This window comes from Mercenaria mercenaria, chromosome 13 (genome assembly GCF_021730395.1).
Source record: "Mercenaria mercenaria strain notata chromosome 13, MADL_Memer_1, whole genome shotgun sequence".
Taxonomy (NCBI): Eukaryota; Metazoa; Mollusca; class Bivalvia; order Venerida; family Veneridae; genus Mercenaria; species Mercenaria mercenaria.
Genome location: NC_069373.1, coordinates 4,781,302 through 4,804,390, shown reverse-complemented (window position 1 = coordinate 4,804,390; position 23,089 = coordinate 4,781,302). Strand labels below are relative to the sequence as shown.

Here is a 23,089-nt window from a genome sequence, read left to right as displayed (position 1 = left end):
AAATAGCTTTTTTTTTTCAGTGGGATTATCCTTTGATAACCGTTAAGGTTATTTGTCAAGCTAGGAAAAGTAAGTAGTCAAAGGTTGATGTCACTTCCCCAAGGGAGATAAATCTTCATATAGGCTGATCGCTTCCGAATGAAATATAAGCCTATGCTGGTCTATTATAAATAATAAATGTGCTTATATCTGTATACTCAGCTATCGGTTTTCTTAAATGATTAGTAGTTACAAATATTGTCCCTCCACAGCTTCCGTAAATTATAGATCCGACGCGTCTCGATCATGTTAGCGTAGAACGGGGATATTTGTCAATAGCAAATCTTTTTTAATGCAGATACAACTAAATAATTTACATAAACTGCAAACTTTAACATAGATCGTTTGAAATGGACACTACACTCTGTGAAATTAGATTGAAATCGACTGAAGGTTATTAATCTGGAAAGAAAAGGTAACTACTTTGATTTTAAAGGCGTAGTGTTTGTATGTGTTTGTTTCTTTATATAAAATGTGATGTTTATTAATGTTACATTTACTTCACTATGTCAAAGTCAGTAAATTAATATCAGGATGATAAATAATCAATTGAACGGAAACGGCATGATGTAGCAGGGGCGGATTAAGGAATTTGCATTGGGGTTAAATTTTTATGCTTTTAAGGTTTATTTTTGCGTGATCTATAAGCCTTAGGAGACGTTGAGCATGACTACTTTGCTCTGTTCACTCCCTCTTGTATAAATAATTCTAACTTATGTTATACAAACCAAGCGAGCTGAAAAAATACGCCTTACGCCCCACCCACTCCGGATAATAACTTTCACTAATGCTCTGCAATAAGTATTCAAGAAGTGGTATGCACATTTCTTGCAAAAAATAATCGACACCCTTTCCAGGATTCGAACAGGTAGTCAACTCCAACTGAGCATACGAGAATAGTGAAAGATCGAACTTGTTTATGTGGTTAAACAGACTGTTAAAAAGTTAAATATGCACAATTCTTTGGAGTAAATCTCTAGTGTATATAATTACTTGTTTCTGAATTCATTCTATTGTTAGGTCGCTTGCCACGACTGACTTCTGTTTGTATATCCCGCACTCACGCGGAACATTTTGCAGTGTCTTTTAATATATTTAAAAAATAAAAACAGTCATCATATTGATGTACAGTGAACCGAATCAAAATGCATACATTTGTATAATTTTTTTCTTCTTCAAATATCAGGAACAAATATGTTGAACCTTATCAATAACCCATTTACTGTTTAATCGATAATGTCACTTCCACTCGTGACTCATTCTTTGATCATATATTCATGGTGTATGATCAATCCTATATTGCTGGTACTGAAGTCACGTCTTCAAAACTCACTGGTGCGTACAAGCACCTAACTTTTCCCATTAGTCTTGGATAAACAAGGTAAATTGGAAGTGTAGTGACCTTATTTTATCCCTTTATTCTTGGATTTGTCTTTATTTCATAACTTGGATGATGTTACGGAATAAATTAAAGATATGAAAATGTAATCGACGCAGTATTTTGCCAATTTTTTTATCCGATGTATGAAATAACACAGGTGTCCGTCCAGTCTTGGTGCCCATATGGGTGCCGCCCCCTCAAAAAAAAAACACACACACACAAACCCCCCCCCCCCCCCCCAAAAAAAAAAAAAAAAAAAAAAAAAAAAAAAAACAACAACACTGTTTTAAGTCTAAAACAAAAAAAAAATTGATTTTTTTTTACCCTATATAAACTCTTATATGGAAAAGGTGCTTGTGTTGCCGTAACGCTATGGAGGTTTACTAGGACACGCTGTGGAACAACCAAAATGTCCAGTTCAGTACCAACGCAAGCTACCCTGCTGCCATTTATACGTCGGACATTTAGAAAACAGTAAACTACCTAGTATACAACCTTAGATAACTTGCATTTAAATTCTAAGACGCCAACAACGGAATAGGTTTTCTACTTTCGTTTTGAAACAAAATGGCCGATCGTCACTGTTATTTTGCAAGTGTCTAGACAATTTGGATTGTTTGAATTTAAATGTAAGTTATTTAAGGCTATTTACTAGGCAGAACAAGATTGTTTACCATTTTATAAATGCATGATGTGTAAATTGCAGCAAGGTAGCCTCAGCTGTTACTGAACTGGACATTTTGGTTGTTCCACAGCGTGTCCTAGTAAACCTCCATAGCGTTACGGCAACACAAGCACCTTTTTCATAAGTGTATATATAGGGGAAAAAAAATTCAAAAAAAAAATATTTTTACGTTTTAGGCTTAAAACAGTGTTTTTGATATATTTTTTAAGGGGGCGGCAGCCATATGGGCACCAAGACTGGACGGGCACCTGTGTGAAATAAAATGTGTTTTCAGTTGCATGTCATAGTAAAGGAAGGTGACGTGTGTATTGAAAATGCATTTAAAATACGAATCCTGGTATTTTGGTATTGTTCGGATGTTTAAATTAATATTAAAATACTGTTTACACATAAAGATAGCGGAAATAACTATTCGCAAATGCAAAAATCTTGCAATATTTAGTTTTTAGTAAGTCAACCATATTTTTTTGTATAAAGGCACCTATATTAATTTATGTCACAAATATTTCGTTCCATAGCTTAGAAAACATTAATTTTGCGAGGTTTTTGTGATAAGTGTTCGTTTCTGGCTGAAAAAAAAATCACTCCTTTATCCTTTGTCATATAGATCTGGGCCTAATTGTCAAAACATGCGCGTGCCAGTATTTATTCTTTGTATAAGGCTTTGTTTATTAAAGTGCCGACCTATCGAAAGGGCCTATGAGACACCCTTTTCTCTGTTCGCATTACCTCCCGAATCCTTCCTTGCAGGCCAGGTAGCCTGACGGGATTCGAACTTCGACCTCTCGCTCCGAAGGCGGACGCTTGGCCAACGGAGACGCAAACATTGTACGTGTGTTCCTTGGGTGTATCTTAGTAAATGTAACAACAAGATATATTCTCTCTCTCTCTCTTTCTCTCTCTCTCTCTCTCTCTCTCTCTCTTGGTTCGCAATCGAGAATAAATAAATAAATAAATAAATAAATAAATAATACAATGTTGTATTTTCAGTTGTATTAGCATATATTATACAAATTTTTATGATAACATGGATTAACTTAATAATCCTTTTTGAAATAAAAATGTTCTCCCCGTTCTACATACAAGCTATTAAACAGTTGTTTTACATAAGGCAGTGGCTAGGATTACGTTACTGTAATCCTAGTTTCCGATTCTAGGAATACGGATGTTCCATATCACTAGATGATAAACCTATGAGGATAGGCTAAGAATACGGAATGTTTATGAGCATGGAATGTACGTTGAAACATGCTTAAAGTGAAAGGCAATGACGAAAATAAAAACTGGCGTTTTATTTACTATCTTTTGAACTTTAATCATTCGAGAACGACAACGATATTTCCTCCATGCAATTAGTTTAATCAAAAATGGCGGCCAAATACGATGTAATTACGAAATCAACGGCAGACCTGTAACTCGCTATTTTAAGTAAAATAAGTAAGTTTAAAATAAAATTAATGTATATATTTACGTATACATTTCATGTCTCATAAATACGTACATAATCCTAGCCTGTCCTCATAGATCGGCATTAATTCTCCCGCATTGAGCGTACACACGCATTGAATGTACTCTGTTTAACCTATGTTAAACCTAACCCTATTCTTGCATACCAGACGGGGATTTCCTGTATTTTTACCGGTGCTGGAAAAATCCATCTTACACCCCGGGGTGTAAGATGACTCTCGTGCTTTAAATGACGTAATACGAACTACATATATGTAGAACATTTATGTAGTTATTTATATTTTATTTCGAAAAACGGAATAAAAATTCAATACCTTGACAGTTCCTCTTTGTTCCTGATAGTATATTTCTCGATTCAAAGCACGTTGTTTTATAAAAAATTCATAACGTTACGCTGGAACTGATAAAAGAAAACCGGAACTAAACATTGTTATTTGTCTTTGAAACGTCATGACGTCTTTCCTGTTTACGGACGTTGATTTCCCGCGCTTTGTTTAAATACGCTGCTATAAGAAATAGTTCTAAAAAGAAAGCCGTTCGACTGATTTTATTTTTATTATTATATCTTTTTATCGGTATACAAGAAAAAGATTCTGTCACTGGTTATAGGTTCAGATGGGAATATCCGGCTCTCGGGTAACTGTTTAGGCGGTAACTCGGTAGGAACCTCGTTACCGCCTAAACAGTTACCCTCGAGGCCGGAAATTCCCATCTGCACCTACAACCAGTGAAAGAATCTTATAACCTTTAGCCAGTATATTTTACACTCAATACGTACGTACATCCAATAGTGGCGATTTAATGTTGGCGTGGGATATCTAGAGATACGGAACTTCGGTAATCCTAGAATCGGTACCGTTATCTTAGCCGCTGCCTTTACATAAATGTAAACTTCTCATACAGCAAAATAGGCTATTTTTCAAACTTGTCCTTTGGTGACATGTTTGTTATGTATACTGGGTTCATATAGTGTATGGATGCTTAACATAATACAAGATACATTTCCCGGCCGAATCTCTCGCTTGAACACAAGCATATGTGATACATATTACGGTTAAGCAATGACTGCCTCTTCTGAAACATCTAATGTACAGAAATTGTTTACGTAATCCTGTTACCTGACATTTGAATTAAATAATAGTCCTTCGCCTTCCAAAGCGTACATCGCGCAATCGCCACGCAGAGCTGTCCTTCCTTACACTTACATTCTCCTCTACAACAGGCTAATGTCAAGATTTTTTATGTAACTGAAACGAAATTTTTGGTTGCGGGTTTATCTCGTAACTTAAGTTAAGTGTATTTCTGACAATCATGTAGCATCTTTATTTGATTCCAAATCACATCCAAAGGATATGTTCATGTGCTACACAAAGTAGTTCCATTCATGAACAATGCGGATGTATTTTCAATGATCAAGTAGTTCTTATTCGTCCTCTATATCCATTCACACTGGCCATTTAGATTATATAAGACCTATCAATGATTAGGTATTCCAGCCTATGGTTACATCACTGACTTCCAGTTGTTCCTGTAAGGTCAGGCAGAGTTTATCTTAGATATGAGGCACATTAGTATTTGTTTCTTATACATGTATATTTAAAGATTGGCATTTAAAATGAAAACAAGGAAATTCATTGATGCAAGCATCAAAGACGCCGCCAAGTGTTGTGTCTGAAGTACATTTATTGCAATATGAGAAATCACCTAATTATTAGTTTGGTTAGTCTGACTAGTTAAAAATTATCAACATTAGCACATAATACAATATATGTTATAAACTGTTAAAAGCATGAAAAATAAGCATGATATCAGTAAAACAGAAATTGTCAGACTTATTTTTAAATGAATGGTATTCTACTGTAGAACAATCAAGTAAATGTATGAACTATATACTTTTCAAGCACCAGTTTTGTTTTGAAAAATATCTTGTGAAAACTCCATCTAAATTTTTGAAATATATTATCAAATTTAGAACTAGAAACAACAAGTTGCCAGTAGAAACTGGAAGCTGGAATGATATTTTACTGAACAACCGTATCTGTACAACTTGTCAAAAATGTATTGGCGATGAATTTCATTACATATTTGAATGTTCCTCTTTTGCTATTAGCCGGAAACGCTATTTACACCCTAAGTATGTAAAGAAACATAATATACATAGCCTAGATTTGTTAATGAATAGGGATCATGTAAACATTTCAGAACAAAAGAAACTTTGTTTATTTGTTAAAGAAATTATCATAAAGTTCAAATGAACTCACTTACTTTTTATTTGAAGTAATTTGTAACCTCTCTCTAGATTTCTCTGTAGATATATGTTGTATTACGTTCTCTCCTGCAATATCTATATTTATATATATGCACTGTAATGATTGTTTTCTTCAGCCTCGTATAACATTTATAATTGTGTTATTACCTCATGTTGTCATGTTTATTTGCATGATCTGAGTGAAATAAAGAAATTGAAATAGAAAAGTATTACCATGCAATACAAAATCCTCTACCTGCAATGACATTGACATTACGAGTAGGTGGTCCCTTTACATACAAAATTAAAAAAATTATTTCACCAACTAAGGTCAGCACCTGTGAAAAGTTCTTATATACAGGAGTATGTGTATGAAGTTTCACAGAAATGCAGTTAGTTGGGAATGACGAAATGTTGAAAGATAATTATTTGTGTTGTGGTTCACAGAACCATTATTTTTATTATCATATAATGTAATGAGTGTTTTCTATTCACTGATGAAGTTTCATGGTCTTTAGTCACCTACATAATAGATTTCAGAATGCAGATTATACAGTTTCCGTTGCCAAAACAACCAAAACTTTTTCCAAGAAAAGAATGATATAACATGAATAATCTCTGTATTGCCCCTATTCACAAAGCAAATGTCATGAATCTTTCTTATATATACTTTTGGAATATCATATAATTCATTCTTTTTGGACCAACGGTAAACTTGATTCAAATCTAATATTACAAGAAATTTAGCAGGCATAATAACCCACTGCCAAAGTGTAGAAAATGTTTTAATGAAAATCTTTTTTTAAGTTAGACAGGAATTGACAGATACAAAAACAAACTATCTATACAAGTTTAAAAAAAGGAAACAAAAAAGAAAAAAGAAACAAGTAACAAGATATAATACAAACGGAGCAACTGACTAGTCATATAAAATCAATGAAAATATAAATTCAACAAGGAAATCTATTTGAAAATCACTGATGCTTTGATAAGTTATGGTCCCATGGCTTTTCGTATTTCGATCTAACCACATTTTAAAGAAGTATTAACTTGTCACTGACAAATTCAGCCAAATGATGGCCCTTTATTGCACACCTTAGTTGACAGTGAATCTATGTAAACAATAAGTATATGACACATAAGTAAAAAAAGTCAAAGTTAGAATCAAGATGAGTTTATAAAATATTTAGAAATATTCTGACCATTTGTACATGTGGTCACAATGGGAAACTCTATGCTTCAAAGTTAAGGTAACCATAACAATTATATAAATATACATGCAAAAATGTGCGCATTCAGAAATTACATCACTGTACCTATCAACAAAGAAAATAAAACAACAGATTAACAATAAGTTAACAGCGGCAATTTCTACGTTCTTTTAAACATATATATGCTTATTGATTCCCGGTTTATTTAATTTGTTAATACGTTTTTTTTCAAGGAATTTTATGCAGACAAAGTGTAATTTTCCGTATTTTTTAAAATGTTTTAATATTCTCTTCGAAGTTTACTGAAAGGTAATTGTAAAATGCATGAACACTCCATTGTCCGCAAATCACGCGTTGCAGTATGGTATATCTGCGGTGTGTTCTATTTATAGAAAATTAGATAGGTAAGTAGGTCATGCTAAGGTTGGAATTAGAAAACTTTACTTACAGATTAACCTCCCTTATCAATAAATCGGATCAACATTTTGACGAAATTGTAAATTAAAAAAATATTTTCTGCTCTACAGATAAGGAGAGGAAAGACAGATAACACTGTTTCATATCACATAATAAGTTGCATTACATTTCTTATGTTTTCTTTTTGCCATATTTTTTGTTTATTCACTAAAATCTATCGTGCAATATCGGGGGTCCTTTTACAAACTATTCACTGTATTCAGTTTATCATTCCGAAACTATTCATTACCATCTTTACAGGGTCCAAAATAAAAGTGTATCCCATAGGAGGCGGCGTCGAATAAATCTAGCAAAACCCGCAACCACCAGACATCTCAAGGCTTTGATTTCACAAGGTTTAAGAATACTGGTTCCCTCAGCACAATCAGTTACTTCAACAAAAAGTATCCATAAAAGAAATCATTTATTTGCATTTTATACTGTAACTCTGTACATAGCTATAGTGTGATGAGCACCGGTGCAAGAGAGTGCGTAGCTGAGTTTTTTGGAGTTACCACATCTACACGGTCTGTCATTGGTCTTCTTCGTTTTGGGTTATGGGGCTAAAGTAGCGAAGAACGCCGCTTCCGAGCCTTGGCACTGAAAAACAAAATATAGTTGCTAAATTTTGCATTAAGTTTTGGAAAATAACGGAGGTGCCTCTGTTCAGTGTTATACGTAAAATATAGGTGCTTTATTTTTGGATGAAATCATGTTTTTAAGAGTAGACATTGATTTTAAGAAATGGTTTATTTTCTTTTACTGTTTCTACGGATAAAAATTAAATATATTTGTAAAAAGCTATGCTCAAAACATCACGAATCTTTAAAAAAATTGCAATAAACGATTTACATCTGCTGCATTTATATAGCAGTACTCAGACTGTAACGATTATTTGGCGAAAACTGCTGAGACTTTTCACTTTGTTTTCATGCAAGTGGAAGCTTAGAAGTTTCTTATGTCCCGTGGTAACATCAGCAAAATCAACTTACGTCTCTATATTCGTATTTTTCCACGTACTCGCCTCTTGCTCCATAGCGTGTTTGCATTTTTTTGTACGTAAAACTTCGTTGTTTATACCAACAAGTGAAGGTAGCAACAATATAGCATTGATCATACACCGTGATATTGAAACTTGTTGAAAGGACGCTGCGTATACTACACTAGAGCGGCAATCTGACTGAAGTACTTGATCTTCAGAACGACCTATTTACATACGCCTTCTGTATATTTTGGATTTCCAGTATTGTTATTTTTATTTTCACAAATCTATTTTTATTTGAACCAATCAGACGACTTGTTCGAATGTCAAAGAGTATGCAGTCAGTCCAGGGCTCGAACTCGGGACCCCTCGCTTACAGAGCAAGTGTCCTACCGACTGAGCTAGCTGGTCATCCGACATCTTACGACATAAAAATTGTAGATATCAAAAACCAAGACTTTTTTAAGCTTGCAGAATGTTGTAAGTTAGCTTTTGATTGGCCAGCGGAAGGGTCGTCAGAACGAGGCTATCAATAGCTCGTGTTCAGGTCCTAAGCGTAGCGTAATAGGAGATGTACTTTAGTCAGATTGCTAGAGCGGCAATGAAGTGATGATCAGTTCTTTTAGCTGCGCGACCAATTTAATTTGATAAATGCTTACTAATAAACATTATTTTTTTGTAAATTGAAAGGCAAGGTTGTTCTAATGTTAATTTTCTCATTGATGTACTTTAGTAGATTTCACTTAAATCGGCATTTAAAGATAAATAAACAATGTAAATGGAAAATATCAGCATTTAATATTGTCAAATTGGCGGCCATTTTGTTTCCATGGAAACAAAGAAATGGCGGATTTTATTAATTTTTAGATACAAGTTTTACAAAAATTTAAATTTTCCTCTAAAAGGTTATTTGCTTAATAAAGACTTCAGCAGTGTGTAAATGACATTATAAATACACTAAAATGGCTGCCTCCATTATCAGCCATTTTCCTAAATTTCAAACTACCATAACTATCTTTTTCAATATTTGAATTGTCCGATTTTAAAAAATACTTTCAGCGTTATGAAAGGCTTGATGATGGCTTTCATATAAACTTAACTTATTCTCAGCCTTTCCTTACCCTACAGTATGTGACTTACCGGGTTAGTAAACGACTGGAAGTAAATGTTGATTTACCAAAACAAAATTCCAGATAATTTGAAAAATACTGCAATGCCATTGGTCAAAAAATAATTTCAAATACTAAAAATAATATAATATTATATTACTAGTATTTTATTTGCTGGGTTATGAAAAAAGCTATGAATTAGTACTGATTTCAGGCGGCTCTGCATATTCTGTTCATTTTTTCTACAATATTGTATTTAATTTCTGCGTGTGAATTATAACTGTTTGCATTTAGCCACCAGTCAGGTGTTCTTATTGACAGCGTATTTTAATGGCATGATGTCCATTCATAAAAAAGTTGTATTGCAGGTTTTAATGAAACTTCTCGTTGTAAATTTACCTGTTTTCTGCCGTTTGTTCATGTAACAAATATAAGACAGTTAGCACACAGTCAGTATTTACGCTGAAACCAGACTTTATCATTGGCTTCCCAGCCTAAAGGTTGTCAAATCATGACTCCGAAAACAAGCAAATTCAATGAACTGGTATGCCCCACTAAATGTGATAACGATATCACTCTTGAAAAAGCATTCTCTACCAACAAAAATCGCTTATATTTCATAGCACACATCAGTTTGGTTCCAATGTCTCATTCCTTACTCAAGTTATTTAGCTGAAACAGCTTAAATTCCTTTGATAAGTATTTCATTTCTAAGAGAACTTTTTCAAGAACATGTGTAATAAGGACCTTGACCTAATCAAACCTAAATGCAACTGCACTTTGGTGCCTTAAGTACCAAGTTTAGTGAAAAGTTTTTTCTTCTTCTCATTCCTAACTGAAGTTACTAATCCGAAATAATTTGTTTGTTTTAGTAACACTGTTTTGACTGTAAATACAACTGAAATTTATACCCCACGAAAGGCACAATTAATATAAAGTTTGGTCGCCATTTCTCAGTCCTAACTTAACTAAATTTTCCTAACTTTTCGTCAGTTTATGACAGAATTTTCACGAAATGTAGGTGTAGAAAGAATGATACACTTCCACGATACGTAAAAAAATTGAAGTGGTTACTTGTTTATATGAAACGAAGAAGCAATTGAATTTAAGATCTTTCACCTTTTGTTAAGCTAACGCATAATAAATTTATAGCATTTAAGCAGGCTCGAAGACCCAGAATGCAATTTTCAAAACTGTGCTAACAATATACCGGAATTTTGAGACTGGTCTTAAATATCAGTTTTAATAAGTTACCTTTGTCCCAAATGTTGGTATCATGTGAAAGGATGCTGTCGAGACTATCGACACGGGCCAGGAAAACTGAAAGTAATGTGTAGCAGATTATAAATGACATCCTTTCTTCCTGTTAACTTTGGTGTTCCGTTACATCTAGCGCCTGCTCGCTATGAATGCGAAGCGCGATGGTACGATGGACAGCAGGAGCGGGACAGTACAATGGCGAAGCGCTACAGCATGATGGACTGTCACTATCATACTGTCGCTTTTCGCCACTGTACTGTCGTGCTTTCGCCATCTTGCTGCCTTGCTTCACCATTGTAATGTTGTGCAACACCATCGTACTGTCGAACTTCATTCATCATCATACCATCGTACATTCGGTCTTCGCGTTCATAGGGAGCAGACGCTAGCCCTGATGGAACATTTTAGTAACTTTGTAACTTTTATCAATATTTTACCCGATCTGGATGTTTTCATTTATAAAACACATGTAAAACCTATTTTGAAAAGTTATTCTTTTATTCTTGTTAATCTGAATAAAAGCAGACATAAACTGGAAACGTTTCTGCAAAAATTAGAAAACAGACAGAGGAACAGTATCAGCGAACGGCATTTGATCACTTTGAAAGGAGGTTCTGAGGGTCATGCTGCACGTGTTGGCTTAAACAAGATTACCTACCGGCTTCTTTGTTCGATAAGGTCTATAAACACCTTATAGACCACTTAAGAAGTCTTTAATTATTACCAGACCAGTCCTATTTCTAATGTTTACACGAAAATGTTTATGTCGAAAAATCTCAAGTTGCTGTAGCGGGAATCGAAATCGAGTCGCTCGGATGCTAGCCCAATGCTCTAACCGCTGAGCCAAATTGTCGACACACTTGCACAGTTGTCAGATATTAAATTTAAGGTTATACATGAGCGACCGTAACAACGCAGTAGAATCATGAGAAGTCCGTGCATGTCATTTACGGTACGCACGTGATTGGCATTGTAAACAACATTATAGTTCGTTTTAAGTTAAAATTTCCGACAAGTTTTACAAAAATTGAAAACTGCTCCAAACCTGACTTTGCTGTGAAGTTTTAACATTCAATTCTAAACAGGTCTTAATACTATTATAGTATGTCAGAAAGTTAATACGGGCATACTCTTCCGTCTGAGTGGAGAATGCTTCATGACATTTACAAAGAAAACTAATGACAATGATGTAATTGTTAAAAACACAACCACCACAAATTTTCTCCACGTTAATTATTAATTAATATGCTAATGAAAATTGTGATGATTTTCTGTACAATTAACATGGAACATAAATAACGAAGTTGTATTTTTTGAAAATAACCCAGTTAAATGTTCGTGATATATTCTGGACGTGTCTGAAATAAGACTGACAGTTTAAACATATTTAAAGGCAGTTTTTAGGCAGTGGTAATTGGCACAGACACTTGGGGTTCGGACCCCCACATACCCCATTCTCCTCCGCCCCTGGTTAAGTTAAGCCAATATATTTTTAGCATTTTACCATGTATTGAGCATAGGTGACGATCATAAAACGCATTTTGTAACATTCAGCGTGTTTTTAAAAACAAGTATTTTACCATCAATGCTCTCAATATTACAAGATTTGAAACATCGCACGAACACTAGGGAAACAATAGCCGGTTAAACTTTTAAGTGAACCCCTACTAATGAATCACTGGAATCGTCAGATCTGTTACCATTCTGTCAAATGACACCGGTCCCGACAACTGTCATTTGTATTCCGACGAGAAATCAATAAATAATATAACTCAATCAATCTAAATTCTATGGAACACTTCCTTGCGAATTGATCCCTGCTTTGAACTGCGCATATCGTTCCCGGGTACCAAAATTGATACCGTTTCGACTATATTATACCGGATTATCGCTTCAGCACGTGTTACACAAGGTTTGTTTACATAAAGAAGTGATGATCTGGTTTAACATAGCCGTAAGAGTATCAATTTTGGTACCCGGTTTCTGACATGCGCTACATAAAGCGATGGTCCAGCGCAAGCAAGTGTTCTAATTGTTCGTGTGATGTTTCATATCTTGTAATATTGACAGCATTGATGGTAAAAATACATTTTTTAAAAACACGCTGAAATGTTACAAAATGCGATTAATGATCGTCACCTATGCTCAATACATGGTAAAATGCTAAAAAATATTGGCTAAACTTAACCAGGGGCGGCGGAGAATGGGGTATGTGGGGATCCGAACACAAAGTTTAGCCAATTTATTTTAGCATTTTACCATGTATTGAGCATAGGTGACGATCATAAAACGCATTTTGTAACATTTCAGCGTGTTTTTAAAAAATGTATACTGACGAGATAAAGAAACGCCTCATTGAAATTTGGCGTTATTTTTTTCCTAACGCTTTTAATTGTTGTGAAATGTAGTAAATCTACATGTACTCTGACCGACAAACACAGTGAACAAAAACTCGCGCGATTTCATTCAGCCATTTGTTCACTTCCTGTACCTGGTCATGATTTCCTCGTGCAGTCCGTGCATGTAAACCATGTGGTTTGATTGAACGATTTTTGCACATGTACATGTGTAATACGACACACAACCATATTTTCAGCTATTCTCTGAAAAAAACATTAGTTTTCGTAATGCCGAGGCTGAATTCTGAAGAGAGAGCTCAGGTTTTGGCTATGTTTGAATGTGGGCGAACGCAGGAACAAGTTGCTAGACGTTTTAACGTCTCTCGTTCGACAATTGTGCATCTTATTCGACGTGTTAGAGACACGGGAACGTCTATCGATAGACAACGTTCAGGTAGACCGCGTGTAACGTCAATACGACAGGATAATTATATACGTCAACGTCATTTACGTGACAGATTTGTGACGGCGCAATCTACGTCACGTATAGTTGTAGGTAACCGTGGACGTCCAATTAGTCGACATACAGTGAGAAATCGACTCAGAGAACGCGGAATTACCTGTCGTAGGCCCTACCGCGGTCTAATTCTAACGTTACGCCACCGTCACCAACGTCTTATTTGGGCCCGCAACCATCGCGGCCAGCGTTGGCAGAACGTAGTGTTCAGTGACGAGTCACGTTTCAACTTGTGGAACGCCGACGGACGTATCCGTGTCTATAGACGACGCCATGAACGCTCGCAAACAATTGCGTTTTGGAGCACAATCGTTACGGTGGAGGTGGAGTAATGGTGTTGGCAGCAATCAACCATAGGTTTAAGTCCCAACTCGTCGTTTGCCAAGGTAATCTCACAGCCAGGCGTTACATCGACCAGATATTACGTCATGTAGTTGTCCCTTTATTCCGTCAACGTCAAGGATTAGTCTATCAGCACGACAACGCGCGACCTCACGTTGCACGCGTCACCAGGGACTTTCTACAGGCTAGAAACATTAATGTTTTACCTTGGCCGGCGTGTTCACCGGACTGCAATCCGATTGAACACGCGTGGGATTATCTCGGACGGCGGTTACGCCAACGTCAACCCCAGCCAGCAAACGTCCGGGAACTGGTAGCAGCGCTGCACCAGGAGTGGGCCAGAATCCCACGGTATCTGTTACGCAACTGGTGCGGCTCTATGAGGCGTCGCCTTGCTGCTGTGGTTGCTAGCAGAGGTGGCCACACGCGCTACTGATTTTTCTAATGCAATTTCTCCGACCGGGCTATTAAAATTCAAGATTTAAGCTTAATGCGACAATGAAATGATTTCTTATTGACCATAAATTCTTGTAAAGCATCTAATTTGCGAATGGAATTGTTCTTTTCTAATTTTGAATCACGGTTAACGAAAAATTGTATACCGAGTTTGAATGAGGCGTTTCTTTACCTCGTCAGTGTATTTTTACCATCAATGCTGTCAATATTACAAGTATAGGATAGACAACGAGTGCCGTTGTCTACGGGATATATACAACGAGCAAAGCGAGTTGTATATATCCCGTAGACAACGGCACGAGTTGTCTATCCGACTTAGACCACGTGACATAAAAACTGCAATTATTGAAAACTCTCCCACGCGTTCTATAGAAATTAGGATTAACGTGTTTTTATAAGAGTAATATCATCTTTGTACCGTTAGCGCTTAATTGTCAGTAGGGCATATGAAAGAATGCAGGTTATTTGTATAAATTCAGCTTTACTCAAATACTGGATTTACTAAGATTTAACGTTCATTAACACTTTGAGTCATTTGCAATCACAAAATTAATGCTAAACAGTTAAATATGGATTTCTCAAAAATACTCAGAACTGGACTGCATGCTGAACAATTAGTTTTTGTGAGGAGTTTGCATGTTGGCGAAACACGATGACAGATACGTTGATTCGTTGATTCAAGAAGATAGCCAGGTTATTTATTTATTCATTTAGTTAGTTCTTTTTTTATTTGTTTACTTTGTTTATCAGGATATAGTTAGTGCGTAGATGCTCGTAGGACTACGAATACCTTTTACTATACCGTGTCCTTCTTGTAAGAATGATGTAGTTGTTTAACTTTCTAACTGGGCCAAGTTGTTTGAAACTTTAACGGACTGTAATTTAGTTTAGTTTAGTTTATACTAATTTGTTTTAGCTCGATTTTGATGAAAGCTTTAACTGTTTAAGCTTATTGTAACCACTCTCGAGTCCGTTTCCTATGAAAACTAGTACTGGGGTCATATGAAAAGTCATGGTCGTGACCCCAATGATGCTCGAACCCACGACCACTGCATTAAGCTGTTAAACTAACCGCCTGTTAAATTTCTATTTATGATACTAGTCTTGGTGGGTGGGAAACACTAGTATGATGTTTTAATTTTACTGAAAAGATGGTTTAGTGTTTATAATCCTTAACAAGTGCATTTGATTTTCTAAGTTTTCTAAACTGTCGAAATCTACTGATAAAGTCAATCGACCGTTAACTCAATCGCCTGTTAAAGTTTCGAACAACTGGATCCAGTTGATTGCAAATGTAAGGATCGTGCTGACATGTCTTTTTTTATAACAAGTGAACATAAAAAGTTACAACTGTTGGAAACGTTTCAGTGAATGTGTAAATTACGTTTTTACCCAGTTGGTTCTACACTACAAATATGTAGTTTATTGTAATTCATTTTTATTGATATCTAATAACATGGGGTCATTTTTACAATATTAATATTTAGACGTTGTCAGCTGAATTTACCTCCAAGTCAGTCTTATTTTTTATCCCATTGATAACTGGTGAGAATATTGCAAGGTCATTTAACTCCGGCGTTAGCCTGTATTGTTAGATGGTAAATTGGCACGAAATTCACGCGTTTTTTGCCCAAGTTTCCCCGATATATATACAACGCTACTGTTGTATATGAAATATAGACGGGTACAAGTCTGCTTTGCGATTGGCTATTTACGGATTATCGTGGTCTAAGATATGAAACATCGCACGAACAATGGGAACACTTGCTTTCAAAATTGATACTCTTACGGCTATGTTAAACCAGATAATCACTTCTTTATGTAAACAAACCTTGTGTAACACGTGCTGAAGCGATAATCCGGTATAATGTAGTCGATATCAATTTTGGTACCCGGGAACGATATGCGCAGTTCAAAGCAGGGATCAATTCGCAAGGAAGTGTTCCATAGAATTTAGATTGAGTGAGTTATATCATTTATTGATTTCTCGTCGGACTACAAATGACAGTTGTCGGGACCGGTGTCATTTGACAGAATGGTAACAGATCTGACGATTGATACCAGTGATTCATTGGTAGGGGTTCATTTAAAAGTTTAACTGGCTATTGTTTTCCTAGTGTTCGTGCGATGTTTCAAATCTTCACAAAGTATACTACCGACTGATAAAAGAAATGACTGTGAAAATTAACAATATCGCAAGAATTTATAGAAAAATATATACAACTATGTAACTGCATGAATAAAATATTGATTAAGTTCGTGAATGGATGAACAAATGAATGATTGAATGAGAAAATAAATGAATGGATGAGTGAATGAATGGTTCTTTGAACAAATGAACTATTTTAAAGAATGAATGAGTGAATAAATGAATGAGTAAATGAATGAATGAATGAATAACAAGATGAACGAACGGATGAATGAATAAGTAAGTGAATAAATTTATTTGAAATAAATAAATAAATAAATAAATGGGCTAAGTGATCAATAAGATGAAAGAATAAATACAATGAATGAAAGAGTGAATGAATGAATGAATAAATGAATATAATGAATGAATGAATTTTAAATAAGTAAATAAATTAATTAATAAATAAGTAAATAACTGAGTGATCGGTATGTTGAATGAATAATTACAATGAATGAAAGAATAAATGAATGAATGAATGAATGAACAGTTAAAGAAGCATGTAGGAGGCAGTAAACAGTTTTGAGCTGTTAGTGTCGAATTGGCAAATCAAATTTACAAATAAGAAGCAAATTAAGGATTGAAGTGGATATTTGAAGTTTAAAATAATAATAATTGCTAGAATTGAAGTTTCTGCGGCTAGAATTGAGTTTCACTTCCTTAAAGAAAATCATTTGAGTAGCCTTGATCTTGATAGTATGACGTAATGACTTGCAGGTGCGTATACATGCTTCCTCTGAGCTAGCTTAAAGTGGACTTGTAATTTTAGCAGGGGCCTCAGGAAAACTGGAATAGTGAAAAAACGGTACGAATGACACATATATTTGAGCTTATTCAGATTTTACAGTGTTACTGGAGTATGGAACAGTGTAGCAGTTAGGGCTATCATTTGCAGGGAATTTTCTACAGCGATTTGAAAATTGGCAAATTTAGCTTTTTTCGTCATCAGTTTCCGCGACCGGGAGAGCACAAAATTCAGGTCTTGTAAACAGAAAACTAGATATTAGAGATGTATTGCAGGTGGTTTGTAACGATATAGATACTGTGATGTTAATGTTGCAGTATCTTTATTTCAGGTGTGTGAGGTTTTGAAAATTGGATAGGCGACTCTAGGCCGAGAAGCTGAGAAAACTGTTTACTGCCTCCTGTAGGTAAGTCAGTTATCATTCTCGAAATAGGTCTACATACGCTCGCTCGATTCACAAATCCCTCACAGGTCTATAACCTATTCCTCGAACGAACAATGACTATTACTTAATTAGCTATATATCTACTTTCAATTGATAACCAATATCGGATTATTATAACTGCACGCAAGAGGATAAATGAGAGCTACGTTGAAATGATGTGTATCTTTAAAACTAATGTAACTTATAATCAATAGGTGGGGAAGACATATTATTTTTGTCATGTCCTGGAAACTTCATAGGGTGATAAGGCGTATGGAGCAGACAATCTGTATTGTTTTTGGGATCATTCAATCAAAGCTCAGTGTCACAGGGGCCTGAACATTGAAAACGGTTTCCGATCATTAACTTAAGAATCACTTGACCCAGAATGTTGAAACTTAATAGGATAGTTGCAAAGTAAGCAAAGTAGATGACTCCTATTGATTTTGGGATCATTCCATCAAAAGTCAAGGCCATAGGAGCCATAACAGGGAAAAATGTGTCTGATCAATAACTTGACAGCTATTTGACTGAGAACCCTCAAACTTTAAGGGTGATAGAACGTACAGATTAGATGATCTGTATTGATTTTGGGGTCTCCTCATCAAAAGTCAAGGTCACAGGGGCCTCAGAATTGTAAACCGTGTCTGATCAATAAAGTGAGAACCACTTGACCCAGAATGTTGAAACTACATAGACCGATTGGACATACAGAGTAGATTCTCCTATTACTGCTATGCTTTGGGTGAGACATGTGCTTTTCTACAAAAGCATTTTCTAGGCAAAGTTTGGAAACATGTAATGTCTTACCAAGTATCATGTTTAACATGGAACCGAAATTGTTTATTGTAAAATGTTAAGAAAAAAGTTTCTGATAAGACTGAGTGAATGTTCTATAACACCGGCATTGACAATTCAAAGGATATTTTCAGTTCTGTCTTTAGCACTTGGCAATACGCATTTGTCATGTATTGCTTCGCATTTGACAGTTACCGTTTCAACTTCAAGCCGTTATTTAACATAAGCAATTGACATCAGCATCGGCCCTTCCATAGCAAAATAGTAGAAATGCTTCCATTTTTAAATGTCTGTTTAAATGTACGATCATTCATGTAAAACATGTTTCTAGTTTAATTAACAATATTAGATAATGCTACAGCTGTCACCACGCATTATTATTTAGTTATTTTATTTTAGATTGGTTTGCGCCTGTGTATGCCGTGTGACGTAACATCTTTATCATTGCCTGTCAGAAGGATGCTAACTGATACAAACGAAGCAGACATAGACGTAAAACTGGCTATTTGCTTTTCGGACAATTGTTCTTTGTCGCAACAAACTGGATAATTACTTTATACGCGTTTAATGGACATTGAGGCAAAATTACAGGACACACATTTAACCGATCGTGGTGCACGTACCTGGCTATCTGTCACGCATTTTACCGATCTTAATTCAAAATACATTCCACAGGCATTGTTGCAACGAAAAGTGTTCTGTTTTTGAGAAACACTGCAACAAACTGGCTACATGGTACATATTTAATCAGCGCATCTTTTCTGCGAAATCCAGTGAATATGAAGTGTAGGAAAATAATGTCAGTGTTTTTGAACTATGCGTTCAGAAAAGTAAATGCATGCAAAGTGACAGTTTTTCTAACAGTTATATTGGTATCGAGTGTAATACTTACTTCAGACCTTCCTCTATTTTTACGGACACATAGACACACAATAAGTCATGTTCAAGAACAGATAATTCCAGTTAGAAATTCAGCTGGCAAACATATTCTTGAAACGGACCTCCGTGACAACGTACACCTGAACAAAAAAACGGAAATTAAACGCAATGAAATTGAAAAATCCATTCCTAAAAATAGAACCGTCTGGAATAAGTTACCTCCAGGTACACAAATGGGAAAACGTCAAGCTGCCGCTATAAGAAAGGTTATACCACCAGACGGTAATTTGCTTGTCTGGGGATTAGGAAATGATAGCCCATTTTGGCACGACAGTACTCAAGGTAAAGTCATCTTTATTGAACCTGCAGGCTTTTGGTTTAAGAAAATTACGGATGAATACCCTTATCTGGAAGCGTACCCAGTGAATTATACAACTGAAACTGTGAAATCTTTCGATAAATATATCAACAACCGAGACATTTGGTCAGATCTCGATATTCGATCACAGTTACCTCCCGTTGTAAAACAAACGCAATGGAATGTGATAATTGTTGACGCACCGCCAGGATACAAAGGTGCACCAGGCAGATACCAGTCTATCTACACGTCATCATTACTGGCACGGAATGGTACTCATATTTTTGTTGACGACTACGAGAGAAAGGTTGAAAAACAGTTTTCACTGAAAATGCTTGGCACTCCAATCGAAGTGGTTAAACGGTCACCTAAGGGTATAATTGGTGCAAATGAACAAGCTCATTTTATACATATCAGTGCCTAAAAATGGTGTTAAGTAGCTAAAACAACGTAGAGGTGATAATATAATATTGCGGATATCTGCGCGGTAAACTAACCCCATAGTGAAACATGTTTTAAATGTAAGCATGTGATGGAATAGACAATATACTTTGATAAACTAAACTAGTCAGATATTTTGTCACGCTAAATAATTTCGTCAAATTCAAATGCAACGAACCCACCTTTAACATATGGATCCGTTTTTCGTTTCAACTGACGTGAAATAAAGCATACGGCACATTTGGAACATCAACTCGACGTAGAAAATTCAATATTCAGCCACCATTACTGTTGTCACATGATGAATATAGAAAACAAATCGTTACTTTTTGATGAATTTAATGACGGTATTCTTTACGAACTTTTTCAAAGAAATAATGTTTACAAAAATAAAAAAATAAAAATAGAGCTAATAAAAAAAAAAAGAAGAAGAAAAACATAGTAAATATAAAAACGTCATTGATCTTTGCATTTAAAATTAACCATATTCTACGAACTTCGCATTACGTCACAGTCAGTGCGCGCGGTTGGTAAAGCTATAACTTAATGGACGTGACCGTCAGAAAATAATTATGAACAGTATCTGTTCCAAAAGTAATGGTTGCCAGAACAAATTTATTTAAACTGTATTTTCGATCAGCCGAAAAAAATATGAAATATGGTCAGATCTCAGTATTCGGTCAGACTTGCCTAAAGTTGTGTGGTAGCCAAAGAGATCGAAATGGTTTATGTGCTTAGAAAGACTGTGCTTAAGGTAGTTCTGCACGTTTTGATAGAAAGTTTTTCTACAATGTAGAATTTGATTAAACTCTGATTTTTCAAAACTTCAGAATATACCTAGAAAATTCAGCAACTAAAAAAGATAGGGTCGTGTGCTTGATTTTTTGCTAGACTGATTTGAAATAAATGGACCTCACGCAATATTTCATAATGGGAGTCTAAGGGAAAATCATAATTTTCATAACATTTTCGCGAATAGAATTTTTTCTACAATGTAGATTTTGATGAAACTTCTCACAGTTGTAAATAAATACATGGCCTTTTATTTGATGAAATAAAATGTATAGGTCCGTGTGCTTATTTTTGAGATATAGAACGGTGATTAAAGCGAACCGGACATTTTACGCTAATTTTAAGACATTAATTTGAATTATTTAACGTGTCGTATGTTTTAATATCTATTTTGAGTTTAGAAAAATAGCAACAGTACCATGGTAATAAATTTACTCACAGGTTGCGATTAATTCATAAAATGATTTTCCTTTCCGTACGTTGAATCCAGGCTTTATTCTACGTTTTCCGGATAAATGACGTTACGCCATTACTTCCGGTTAATCAAACGTGCAGAACTACCTTAATAAATAGATTATCAAAAAAGTAGAGACTTACCCTAAGCTCTCTTCACACAAGGGAAACAATCTGCTTATTTAGCGAAATTGTTGAGTGAACACCGTTTGTTAATCCTAATCCTGTCAAAGTTATATCAGTGCAATGGAAAAGTAACCTATCTGTGTTAAATGCTATGCATGATAAGACAGTTATGTAACTAACAGTCCTGAAATTGATTTCTTTGATTTGCTCATATTTCGATTTTCGAGATATTTTTCCCATACTTTGACGCATATATATAGGTAGTATATATTGTTCTTTTTCCAGCAGTAGAATTTTCAGCATATTTTATCATGTGAAATTCTGTGGGTTTTGACTGTTTCAAAAAAATCGTCTGTTTGTGAAAAAATTTCACCACAGAAAATGTAACACTTTCCCCAGGGCATTAATTCATTTGATCTTTACACAGTTCTCTATTCAAATCGCTAATCCTTGCAGCAATTATGCATGCCTTTTCCCTGCTTAGAGTTAAAAAGTGCATAGTTTGCATGAGGTAGTAGGTCAATAGCCACCTAAGTCTATCATAAAGTCTTAGTGAAGTTGTCTCTATTTTTTCCAGATATTTTACCCGGGATCATTTTTTTTCAGCTTAAATAACTTTTTTTCCGAAAATGATACTTTAATATTTCTTTCAGTCTACATACTTTGATGCAGTTGAATACACATATATCATCTAAAAACATAGTTCCTACTGGAAGTTTATATTTTTAGTTCCACTGCCTATAAAAAGTTAAAAACGCACATTCCTTGACGTAAATCTCTAGTATATGTAATTACTTGTTTCTGAATTAAATATATTGTAAGGTCGCTTGCCAAGACTTATTTTCACTACAAAAATGTCACACTTTCCCCCAGGGCAATAAATGATTTGATCTTTATATATTTTTTCTTTTCAAGATGTTGATCTTTACAGTAATTGCTACTAATTATGCAGGATCTTTTCGTACCTAGCGGTAAAAAGTACATACTTTGCAAGAAATACTTTGTACACAGCCACCTAAGCCTACAACAAAGCTTCAGCGGAGTTGTCTCAATTTTTTCCAGATATTTTACCCACTGGGACCATTTATTTCAACTCAAATAACTCTTTTTCATAAAATGATAGCTAAAATATTTTTTCAGACTGATTACTTTGATGTAGTTAGCTACATATATATCTAAAACAGTTTGTATTTCAGTTACAATGCCTAGGCAATGCATCAGTGATGATCAGTTCATCAGCATGTTAGTTTTGAATACAATGTGATGTATATTACTAGTATTAGTTTATATTCATTTTTATTTGCTGGGTTATGAAAAAAGTTTTAAATCATTATTGATTTCTGGTAGGTCTGCATACTCTAAACAATTTTTCTACAATACTGAATTTTATTTT

At 35.0% G+C, this 23,089-nt stretch overlaps 1 protein-coding gene across 2 annotated transcripts; it reads left to right on the top strand.

Annotated features, from left to right (window-relative positions):
• Positions 1 to 276: 276 nt before the first annotated feature.
• On the top strand, positions 277 to 22,969 carry LOC123528887 (uncharacterized). 2 transcript variants are annotated; one of them, XM_045308953.2, is made up of 3 exons: positions 277 to 454; positions 17,757 to 17,827; positions 19,047 to 22,969. In XM_045308953.2, the coding sequence occupies exon 3, from the start codon at positions 19,427 to 19,429 to the stop codon at positions 20,306 to 20,308; it is 882 nt and encodes a 293-aa protein (XP_045164888.2). In that variant the 5' UTR covers positions 277 to 454; positions 17,757 to 17,827; positions 19,047 to 19,426; the 3' UTR covers positions 20,309 to 22,969. The 2 variants fall into 2 exon arrangements, with proteins under 2 accessions (XP_045164888.2, XP_045164887.2); XM_045308952.2 differs by having other exon boundaries at positions 17,757 to 17,831.
• Positions 22,970 to 23,089: the final 120 nt, after the last annotated feature.